The 12,505-nt window shown below is 41.4% G+C and overlaps 1 protein-coding gene across 1 annotated transcript in view; it reads right to left on the reverse strand.

Moving 5' to 3' along the window:
* Positions 1 to 12,505, reverse strand: part of KBTBD12 (kelch repeat and BTB domain containing 12) — a 41,216-nt gene that overhangs the window by 7,431 nt on the left and 21,280 nt on the right. Inside the window, exon 5 of the mRNA XM_040076704.1 lies at positions 8,361 to 8,558. Within this exon, the coding sequence (XP_039932638.1) occupies positions 8,361 to 8,558 (198 nt within the window). The remainder of the gene's footprint in view (positions 1 to 8,360; positions 8,559 to 12,505) is intronic.

The following is a 12,505-nucleotide window of genomic DNA, read 5'->3' on the forward strand; positions in this document are numbered from 1 at the left end:
CCTGATGTTGGTTCTCAGGCTGATACAACATTTTTTCCTTTACAGTTTGAAGGTTCCTACTATGCTCTGTATTCTATTGCCATAAATCAATCTATATAAGTTAAAAAAAAAAAAAAAAAAAAGACACCAAACCTGTAGCAGTAGAACTGCTGTGTGCTCTGCTTTTGTCATGGAAAAAAAGTACCTGAATATCACAAGGTGCTTGTCATTCAACAGTCCTTGAAATATTTGCTCAGGTGTTTCTTTCACTTGTTTGCCCAGTTCTTGACAGCAAACAGGCACGCAGAGCTGCCTTGAAGCAGTTCAGACTTCACTTCTGGTCTGTACCTGTTTCTTCATGCCATTATTTGTACCAGAGAATGATTTCAAACATATAGGACTAGCATCCGCTACTTATCTTCCTCACCACTAATTGCTGCTTTCCTAATTACATGAGGCAGAGTTAGGTGACCTGGGAATTCATGTTTGTGTTGCAATGGGATAGAAGTGCATTTAGATCATTACTACCAGATGTCCTGGCTCTTCATTTGCAGCAGGAAAAAGAATATGTTTATCAAGTCAGTGGCTTTCAATTCCACTTGTGTGTGTGAGCTGCTCCCTAACTCCACCAGCCTCACAAGCGAGACACAGCCAGCGCCCTTATGAGGTCAAGGACATCCACCATCTGTGCGTGTGGACAGAAGCAGGCAGAGAATGCACAGGAAAGGGAGCATGGTTTGGCTGTTTAACATGCTGGCCAGCCTTCATGATGTGAAGTACCAGGGCAGTGTATCCCATCAGACATACTCAAAGCTGGGAGGAAGGTTGGGGCTTGAATTCACCACTGTGGCAGCTTACTGTTTTCCCAGCACCTGCATGGAGTAAGGTAAGATATTCATTCTCATAGACAGGTCCTCTCCCCCCCAATCTGCTGTGCAATTCTTCAGCACCATAGTTGCATGATCCAGCCATTCACTCACAAATCAATGGATACTAAAATCATATTAAATACATATATAAAAATATTAATATATATATATAATACATATATAAAGAATGGGCTGTTTATAGAAGGGCACTTCTGTTTCAGTTGCTTCAACTGTTATCCTTGGGACTGACCCAGTTACTTAAGCTTTTAAAATCCTTCCAGATTTTGCCTTCTCCTCATGGCCAAGGCCTCTATCAGGGACAATCTTACAAGTAGGTGATAGCGGGATCAAGGGATCACAGGTTACAGAGGCAGCAAGTCAATGCAATATGAACTCATGGGTAAAAAAAGCAAATCAGAGTAAGAACTATTTGGCTCAGGCCATCCTGAAATACTGTTTCTAAATTCCTTACAATAGGTTCATCTATAATTTATAGAAGATCTAAAACATGTTTAGACTGTGCGTGACAGGCAGTTTTGAACAAAATAGAAGATGTCATACATGGCTACAAGCCATGTTTTCTAAACAACCTATTGACCTTTTCAGCAATTAATTAAAATGCATTAAAATATCTATTAATCATTCATTAACCCTTTATAAACAATAAATGAGCCTCAGTAAGAAGCAGGACTGAATAGCTAATACCATGCTTCCAGAGAGTGAGAAGGTCAAATTTAGACGTGAAATGAGCAGGTGCTGCCGCCCAGCAATTCCCCTGACCTGATTTGGCCTCATTTGTGGCAGCACATTTCCAGCTAATGAGCAGGGTAGATGAGCAGCCCTCCCTGCGCAGGCAGCATCTGCAGAGGTCTGTCCCAGCGCCAGGAGCTCATGCTGGTGCTGGGGGAGAATTTGGTGAAAGGTCAAGCTGCGTTCTTTGGGATGGATATGGCTTGTGAGCTGCAGAGCCCTGGCAGTGCCTGTAGCCTAAGTCCTGTGCTGAGCAAAATGCAAGTGTAGCAATGGCAAACACAGGCACGCAGCCCCGTGTGCATGCGAAGAGAATGTACGGCAGAAAACCTCTCTCACGTACCTTTAGTGTCCACCGGCCGTAACCAACACTTAACAGAAAAAAAGCGCCCATTGGCTGCTCAGCTCAGCTGCAGCGCTGCTGTCCATGTGACTCACCACCCAATCAGCTTCCCGTTCACTTGCTGTCCATGTGTCTCACCACCCAATCAGCTTCCCCTTCGCTTGCTGTCCATGCGTCCCACCACCCAATCAGCTTCCCCTTCACTTGCTGTCCATGCATCTCACCACCCAATCAGCTACCCGCTCACGTGCTGTCCACGCGTCTCTACCCAAAACAGACTCTGACACCCCCCCCCCCCCCCCCCCCCCCCCAGCTCACCTCTGATTGCCCAGCCTGCTGCTGTGACCTGCTACAGGGCTTTCTGGTAAACAGAAGCTTTAATAACTAACAGTTATAAGCCCATACCCCGTATACAAAGGCCCTGAATCCCTTCCATTTGCGGAATATTTATTCTAATGGCAACAACTGTGGGCAGGAGAACTTTAATTACTCATCTGTGCACACTAAATTTTAACAGAGGGAAACAAACAGTGCTGCAGATAAGCAGCCTGGGGTTCAAACCTCTGCTTTATTTAGCTGGGAACATGGGAAAGTGCTGGAGAACCAGGTTTTGTTCCAATCTCTCAACCCCCAAGCTTCACAAGTCCAGTATTTACTGTGCCAGACTCCTTAATATGTCTATATTTAATTCCAGTTATGTTCCATACCCACTATAATAAAAAACAAGCACTAGAATGATTCTCCATCTAAATCACAGAAGAGACTAAGGGGAACAACTTTTATGAGGGGTTAGTCAAATAACTATTAAGCTAGTCCACTGTTAGGAGTGGGCAGTGTGGAGATAAAAACTCATTAGCTCAGCTAGAATGCAGTAATTACTGCACAGTTCTGTACTGCTGCAAGCAGGGCTGCTTCTATTCTAATCAATGGATTGCAGATTATGTAAATGAGGAAGAATAGACAGAAAATAATTCCATGGTAATTTTTTTTATTATTTTAAGAATCAAAATTAATAGAGGTAATAGGACTCTGTATCACTGTTACCTATCCTGGGCAACAGTTGCAAGCACAAAATAATTTATATTCTTGCATGTCCATTTCATACATATTTCTTCCCTTTTCCCTTCCTCTGGCTGTAACACTGTTCAAGTGAAAATTAATTTCTACTTCATATCAGTAAGTAATTAAAAAAAAATAGATTAAGCAGCTCTGGTCCCACACGAGACTAAACACATTATGGAAATTTTCAACATACTTGGTAGGGAAGCAGTACATTCACCTCCTCTGCTCTAAGTTACATAGGAGGGAGATGGCAAAACTACCAGTTCAGAGACAGACAGCTCCACAACAAGCCCCATCACCTGATGAGATTATAAGACCTTGTAGGGAATATGTGCTGCAAAGAACAGATCTATTAAACATTTCATAATCTGCAGTGTGGTGGTTGTACTTGTACTTTGCACATTAGCTGATGTCATGTGGGTGACAGTATCACAGTAAAGGTGGCATTTTAGTTAACATAAAATCATTTAGGTTGGAAAAACCTCTAAGATTACCAAATCCATTACCAAGATTACCATTAACCCAGCCACTGCCAAGCCACTGCTATCTCATGTCCCTCAGTGCTGCATCTACATGGCTTTTAAACACCTCCAGGGATGGTGATTCCATCACTGCACTGGGCAGCCCATTCCAGTGCTTGACAGTGCTTTTGGTGAAGAAATTTTCCTCCCTGGCGTAACTTGGGGTTATTTCCTCATTTTGTCACTTGTTACCTGGGAGAAGACCCCAACCCCCACCCGGCTATATCTTTCTTTTAGATGTTGTAGAGCCATAAGGTCCCCCCTGAGCCTCCTTCTGTCCAGGCTAAACACCCCCAGCTACTCCCAAAGAGACTTGTACACCAGCCCCTTCCCCAGCTCTGTTGCCCTTCTCTGGACACACTCCAGCATTTCAACGTCTTTTGTGTAGTGAGGGGCCCAAAACTGAACCCAAGATTTGAGCCGTGGCCTCAACAGTGCCCAGTACAGGGGTCAATCACTGCCCTGGTCCTGCTGGCCACACTATTGCTGATACAGCCAGGATGCTTCGAGTTTAAAAAAAAAAAAAAAAAATCCACTCTGAATTTCAGTTTCTTTCTTTCAAATCTATGAAACAGCCAGCTGGACCAACATCTATAGCCTGAAACTGAAGCAACAATCCCCATCCACCAGTTACAGGCTATGAGTGACAGGAGTGACAGTGACAGCAGATTACATGGTCCCAGCAAACAGATACACACCCTTTCTTTCATTATTTTCATCAGAAAAACATTTATAATGCTTAGAACAAGTCAAAAAGAAAGGGAACCTGATCTGGCAGGCATTTATAAGGGTGCAATCCTGCATACCTGAAGAGCTGCTCCCCCCTCCATCGGGGAGCCACACTAATGAGGCTGCTTCTGCTGGGCACAGGCTGATGTCAGTAGTTGTCAGCCTGTGCAGGTTGACAGGTTTTTGTTCAATGAAAATAAAATAAAATATGTGAACAAGAATACTGTACAGTCAGGCTGCAAACACTGCTTTAAAATCCACAGTTACAGCAGGAAATGTGGCTGTATTTTAGCAGAAATCTGGTTGGCTATTGCGCACTGTGCCCTGCGGAGTATTCATACTAGGGGTAATGTTTCCACTCTGTGCTGAACTATAAACTAATGGAAAAAAAAAAATTAAAACATGTCTGATTATTTTGAGGAATGCTACAAGAGTGCTAGGAAATGACAACATTTGCAACACAAGGCTTCATGAGCTATAGCTGAGACAAGCAGGTTAATGGCTCCTGTTTACCGTAGTAGTTTTAGTAGAAAATGAGCTCATTTGTATAAACTACTGGCCAACAGATGAAGTTTTGCAAGTCTTGCTGAGGAGGAAACGGATTCAAAACGTTTTGGGGTACTTATGACTGTAAAAACATACAACATCCATCAGCTAGTGATAACAATACAGAGGTCTCTCAGGTGTTTGCACCACCAAACCATAGACACCAAGTTCCTGATGTGTTTGCCCTAGGTAAGCCAAGTTAGAGTCCCTCACATCCTGATTTAAACATGAAGCTTTAAGAGAAGGAGAGCTCCTCAGGGTTCTGAATTTATTTCTGCTCTTTCAGAGCACATAAAAAGCACCAAGGATCTGAATCTCCCTCTGAAATGTCTGTGGTTCTCCATCTGCTGCAGAGAACCTGGGGTTACCAAGGTCTTAGTGTAGGCACTGCAGAGAAGTGTCTAAGCTTCAGCTGAATTAATCCCCTTTTCTCTTCTATGGCCAGCTTTGAACAAGCCTCTAACTTGAGCAAGCCTCAGCAGGGGAAACTGTACAAGCTTTACCAACATATCTCAACATTGAAAAATACTCCTTGGAGTTCAGAGGAATCTTGAACACACTTTGGAGTTCACACATCTTTTAGAAGGACTCCTATTGCTACTGTCAGCTGTCCAAGCTGACTTCCCTCTTGAGTAGCTGCAGTTTTTCTTCCTTTTCTCCCAGGGATGATGTTAGGGCTGCACCATTTGTCCTCCCTTCAGGCAGACAAGGACTTGTGACCGGCCATACATATGGAATGGGAATCCTGCCATCACAAAACTTCAATTGTCACATGGCACTCAAAATATGGTAGCTGAGCAGTACTCACCTTTCTTACAAATTTAGGGCCCTTTAGGCAGTTAACAGCTGATTTTCAGCTTTGTTTACAGCATCACTGGGCTCTAATGACCTACTTCGGTCTATTTGCATGCAGGAAGGCATACAGAGCATGACACATACCAGTAAAAAATTAGCATGCAACTATGCGTTTACTAGGTCAACTTCCTGCTGGATCGAGAGTGGGTTTAAGCAAATGCAAAAGCAAGTGAAGGCTGAAGAGACTGGGATAGATCTATACTATCAAAAGAGATCGTTTCAGCCCCATAGGCTAAGACTTCCATCACAGCAGTGATTTTGGCTTTTCTTTTTTTTTTTTTCTCTGCTGTGTTTATTCTTGAATGATCACAGCAGCCCTTTGGCATTCAGCAGGCAGAAAATCCAAAGACTACAGTTGTGCTTCCAGCTTGTTCCAAGAACTCCACTTGGATGAAACTAAATTACAATGTTTTGTAAAATTGGAATATCCTCTTTCAGTTGCATCCCTCACAAAAGACCAAAGTGACATGCCAAGAAGCCCAAAGACCAAAACCAAAAAAACGCATTCTAAAATAATACTATCTTCTACTAAAGCAGAGCAGCACATGCTGTTCTGCACTTTGAAGCTGCTGAGAAGCTGTAATTGTGAAAATGCATAGTCAAATCACCCTCTCCAAGCTCCCATGTAACAGTAATAACACGCTCTCACTCCATCCTTCATCCTCAAAGAGTAAATCAGGCAAGAGCCCTTTCCAGCATGCAGAGAACATGTGGCCAGGGAGACATGCCAGCCAGGTGACATCTTCATATTCAGCTTACAGCTTCTGCCCATCCTTGTCTTGATGATGGTAGCTAGAAGCTGTTATTGTTTATGACCATTTAGAAAGCCCTTTTCCTACAGTAACTTGAAAGTCACATTAAGAAGGCTGTTTTTAAGGCAAGAGTTCCTCTCAATTCCTAAACTATGTGGTTACACTTGATTTGACAGTGAGACTCTTTATTTTGTCTGCCTTGTTAATAGACACGATAGCAATGTCTTACAACACAACTACACGCTACTCCTTTACTGGTGTACAGAATGCACATGTAGGAGGTCAGAATTCAGGATGCACCGGTAACTGCAAAACTGGCATTTTCTAACTTTGACTTCTTGTTTTCCAATCTAAATAACATTATTAGTGCAGAGGAGTTCTATACATAATGATATAGATTGCAATAGTGGAATGAGGAATCAGGACCCCATGGAGCTGGCATTATACAAATATAGAAAAGATGGCCTTCATGAAATCCACAGGAAGACTTTCAACCACTCCCAGAACAGCCACTCTTTATACACGATTCAGTAACAGAATGCGGTGGCATTGTACAGAAAGTGGTTTTATGGCTCTGAAGTTACCCTAGTCAGAAAATCTCATATTAATCTGTTAGTCACTGGAACAAAATTGCTTCATTTTTCAGTGCTAATGATCACAGAGTCATCGAATTTTTTAGGGTGGAAAAGACTTTTAAGATCACTCAGTTCAACCATTAACCCAGCACTGCCAAGCTCACCACTAAAACATGTTTCCAAGTTCCTCATCTACATGTCTTTTATATTCCTCCAGGGATGATGATTCAACCATTTCCCATGATTAGCCTTTTGAAATTTTTACCCACTAACTTTAGGCTCTTTCATAATGTTACTGAGAAGACAACTAGAATGGCGCAAAGTTTGCTATGGAAACACAGTGAGTTGTCATAAGCATAATTTCTCTGATGTCACAGAACTTCTATCAGAGACGACATGAGAAAATGCCTGCTAGGGAGCTGCCAAACAATTGTTTTCAGGAAGCAGCTTCCTCAAACAGTAGCAAGTGAAAGCAGAAGGCAAGTTGTGAACTAGCTGATGAAAATAATCCTTCTAAAATAACAGGAGCTTTAAGTTAGAGGTTGTTATACAAGTAAAAGTGTAATGACAAGGACTATACCATGTGACCATTCCTGATCAACAGTGAGGCTGACATGACATTTATTAGCAGTGGATAACTGCTATTGCTATCTGTACTATTGCTTTTCTCCTAGAAAAGAAAGCTGGGGTGGGAGCTGTATATAGCAGAGTTGCTTAAGTGTGCTTGTTTTGCAATCCTTTGCATTTATAATGAAAAAAAAAAAAAACCCAAAAAAACCTCCCCAGGTTATTGGCACTGGAGAGCTAGATAAAGCTAAGCAAAGTTGGAAGGAAGAAGACTTAAAAGAAAAAAAGTGTCCATGGGGCTAGGATTATTTAAAATTACCAGATCTGGAACTTTAGTTTCTTTGTATCTCAGTTCCCTATCCAGGGTTCTCATCAAGTACAAAAGCTTTTTCAAGGTTGATTACAAAAAGCACTTAAGTAAGTAGGCAGAGTGAGATAACATGGCTAGGGACTGATGGATGGGGCCTTAATCTTCAACAAATACACCCAAGTTCTCTAATATCCATAAAACACTAAGCTCCTCATTTCTGTGACTCTAAATGTAAATCCAGAATAATTCTTCTGAGGTTTTAGATTTGGACAGGTTTAGTGCAGATCAGAAACAGCCTTAAATTCTGCTAAGGGAAAAAGCAAAAATCAAACAGAACCCAATTCATATTGACATTAGGAGCTGGCTGTCCAAAGGGCAGAATCCGGTCTGTGGCTCCAGGGCATGCCAGTGCCACCTGATAGGCCTGATTACTCATCAGGTCAGTCTGTGTCCAGTGAAACTGATTTTAACTGCACAGAGAATGCTGGACTCATTTTAGTACCTGCTCCATGAAATCCTCCACAGAGGTACAGCTTCCCTTCCACGGAGCCTGCGCTGGTAGAGTTTGTTCGTAAGGAGAGGAGGGGAGAAGGCATAGGGGGTCCATCCCTCCAAAAGTCTCCATCAGGGTTATAAATCTCCACTGCATCAAGACATTTCCGTGTCTGTCCTCTGTCATAACCAAGGCACCCAATTCCTCCTGCAAAAGATACATAGGTCAAATGTAGCAGTCCCACATTCTGCTGTAAAATACATTGCTGGCTGCTTTTTCTGTTTACATCTTCTCATCTCCCACTCTTTCCTCTTTGCAGCTTCAGAAGTTTGTGAGAGAACTCAAAGCAGAAGCTACAGCACGTTATCCACAGACACCAAAGCAAGATCCTTTCTGAAGTGTCATATCAAAGGAAGTACAAGCAGAATGTCTTCAAAACACAAAGGTATTTTGTTTTGTTTTCTTCCCAGTTAGTAGAAATTGTCATAATTATTCGTTCTATTTGCCAGACAAATTGCAATGGATCAAAACCTATTTTTCAAATACCGTTGGTGGATTTGACCCTCACACGTTACCAACAATTATCTGTGTTTGTTGGTTAGTTCTCTTCAATAAAAGAAAAATATTACACATATCTCTTACAGCAAGTGACACCTTTTTCTTAAGGCAAATCGAATTCCAGAAACATACCCATCCAACATATTGCAGTGCTAGCTGAGTTATTAGCAACAAGCCGTACCGTTGAGTGGTTAATTAGGGTGCTTGAAGTCAGTATGCAGGATTGAAACAGATCCCAATTTCCTTTTGCTGGGGCAGGCTGCAGATGTACCTGAGATCCCTGTGCACACTGGAAACACTGTACCCTGTAGTACTTTGCAAACTCTGCCTTTCCAAATCCCTTCCAGTGATCAAATCCACATTTTGAATTTACAGCCTTTGGTTCTTGGGAATTAATATGCTGATGTCCCTATGCAGGTTTTCCATCTGTGCCAATGGACACAATACTCTGTAATGAGCACTGATGGCATTCTTTTGTGCATGTGTGTGTTTGTGACTACTTTTAAACATAAAATGACTGCAACAGGCAAGCCATTTCCATGTGAAGGCTGGCATTCCAGATGCACGTGTACGGCTGCTCAACTGTGCAAATCCAAAATGCATTGTAAGCATGTAATTACGCCTTTGCATATGCAAAGGGAAAGGACTGCAACTGCAACCTGTGCTGATTCAGCTGCTTTTAAAATATATTGGCCCTAGTACTCTTAAGCTGGTCAGTCAGAGAAATGAGCCCCAAGTGCTCCAAGTTTTACTTGCATATGATTTTCCATCTACCTCTTAAAATGGACTGTGTTATTTTTTAAATCTTCTGTGCAATCTCCAAAAGTGTTTGCAAGGGGAAGCTCCCTATGAATGGGGACTGCAACACTTCAAATCTGCTAGCACTGTATTCCTGATCTGGATTTTAGAGTCAGGCAAGGATAAAATCAGTTTAACCTGCATCAGAGCAGCAAAATTAGACTAAAATTCAGTGTCTACTATCATCAGCGGAAAGTTTTCCTCTGGCTGAAATTAACAGTTATTTATTTTGTTCAATATTTAATATTGAAAACCTTCACCAAGTTTGGTTTTCATCTCCTTTTCCAGCATGGCAAATCTTTACTTGCCTCAATACCGACCAGCAAGGTCCTTGCAGTTTGTACTAGATACCCCTTAGTGTGTGCATACACCCGGCTGGCATCTAAATGTGTTCAGTATTGACACCCTCAATTAAAGCAGCATTTGCTCTGATGGGCTCCTCCTCTGAGGCTTGATTCACTTGAGAGAGCTGAGGTAGAGATTAACTATGGTCATGGAGTTCTGCTAATCATTTCCATGTCAAAAAGGGAAGCATCACCCTGCTGAGCCTTTCTCATGGTGGAATCTCACTGAGCTATTCCTTGGGATATTTCAGAATTCAGATATTTACTTATTGTATTGTTCTTTACACCAGAAGCATTATCCTCTCCTGTGCAGTCTTTTCTGCTACTCCTTTATGCCTTGTGAAAGAGGCACCACTCTTAGGACAGGACAATATTTCCCTAAATTTATCAAGAAAAAGTTTAAGAGCTAATAAAATTTTAACTGTTAAGTCTATTTAATTGATTGCTTATCTCATAAGGTTTCTGATTGTACAGCTTCCCTTGACAGATTCATTGAGTACAGCATGCAAGACAATTTGCTACCAGTTTATGTACAGTCCACAGACTGCAGTGTAATGCAGAGAGAGATTCTCAAGGCAGTTTTAACTAGAACCAATAATATTAAAACTCCCCACAGACTAAACTGACCCTTTTGAAATGCAGTTTTGTGGTGCCAAAGACAGATGGCTGCTGGTTGTCAGGCTAGATATTTTTATATTAGTACAGTTGTTACTGTACCTCTAATGAAGAATATGCACTCACACAAAAGAAAAGTATTCATGTGAAAAATGAAAGAGGTTCTTGTTCAATCAGAGGAATAAATGGTACCAGTTAGGGAATGCATGTGGCATGTCAGAAACCAATAACTTTGCTGATTGCCTTATTATTTCAAGCAGGGAGGGGGAGGTGAACAAGATGGCCCTGAACTTTTCTAGAAGTATAATACCTGTTTATTTCTTACTGTGTTTTTATTGTAGTTTTCTAAATAGAGTAACTGTGGGGCAAGGTAACTTTAGAAATAACACAAATAATCAGGTACAAAACTGACAAAGCAGTCAGTGATTTTTTTGCAAAAAAAACCCTCACAACCATTACCTGCTAATGAAGACATTCAGCTGCCAGTCCAGGAGATCCACAACCAAATATTTTTCCTGTATAGTTATTAGAAAAGTAGATTTCCACAACCTATTGGTGCATCTTTTCAAAAATTTCAGAGCTACTACATGTTTTCAAGTATTCATGAAACCTTAATGGGGTGGTTTAAGTAACTTATATTTAACTTCTTTTAATCCTTTAATGTTTATCAGAGACAGTCCTGAAGGTACAAAAGATCTCCATTTTTTTTAAACCCTGCACAGCTATTTTCAGCTAAATCAAATTTCATATTCAATCTACAATAGCAAAACTAATTTCTCAGTAAATAGAAAGGAAGAAGGAAAAATCAGAGGGGAGTAAAATTCAGTTTTTCAAGCTTAGAAAAAGAGCATTCTGGCAAACAAGAAATCGTGAACTTCAGCCTCCTCTCTTAAAGCAACGTTAACACTGAAAGGTTGCTAACAAAGGAACTGAGGATATTAGACTCTCTGAGCGGAGAGTCTTTCTGTGTTCCCAGATGCAGAAGTTGAGAATTACTCCTGTGAGAAAGTATATTTTTTCCTCTATGGAAATGGCTGTCTCAGGACTCTTTCCAAAGAACTGAATACAAAAATCAACAAGAAAAAATGTCTCAAATTTAAATCAATTCACATCTACAACCAAGTGAAGGAGTCTCACATTAACAGGCTATTCATTGTCTACAATGTATATACCATGTGAGATTTCAAACTGGCGGGGAAAAAGACCTTGCTGTATCAGACAACTCCAGCCACTTTCTGCTCTATCACTCAAGAATCCAGATCATCCTGTCCCACTGGTTTCTTCATTCATATTTATGAAACCATCAGGAATGCAAGTGGAGACATAGGGAATTACAGTTAAGACCACAAAGATTGTCTTTATCTCAGGTTCTCTGGATAGAGCAGCTGAAAAACTGAGTTCATGTTCTGCTCCTGCAGGAGTCTCTACATAAAATGGGGGTGACATTTAGAGAGCTAAGGCAGGCCACAGAAGAGGGAATAGGAGCTTAGGTCATTTGAGGGACACTCCTGTACCAAGTAATCCATCAGCAGTGCATGGTGTACTTGAGATTATGCCTTAAACTACCGAAAACTATAGTTGGGGTCAGTAAAACACACCTGGTCACAGCCTCCTGGGAGTCCCATCAGGTGTCCCAAGGGCAGCAATGCCTATTTCCATGCCCATGATGTGGGGCGGGTTCTTTGTTAGCCACACTCATGAACAGAGCATGTGAATTCAACCCCACCTAGTTCAGTTCTCAGTTACATGTCCTTTATGCAGGGAAGATGGATTTCTCACTGGAAGTTTTAAACATTTCTGTCTCATTATCACAATGATCATATGAGAAGAAATACACCC

This window comes from Hirundo rustica, chromosome 12 (assembly GCF_015227805.2).
Source record: "Hirundo rustica isolate bHirRus1 chromosome 12, bHirRus1.pri.v3, whole genome shotgun sequence".
Classification (NCBI taxonomy): Eukaryota; Metazoa; Chordata; class Aves; order Passeriformes; family Hirundinidae; genus Hirundo; species Hirundo rustica.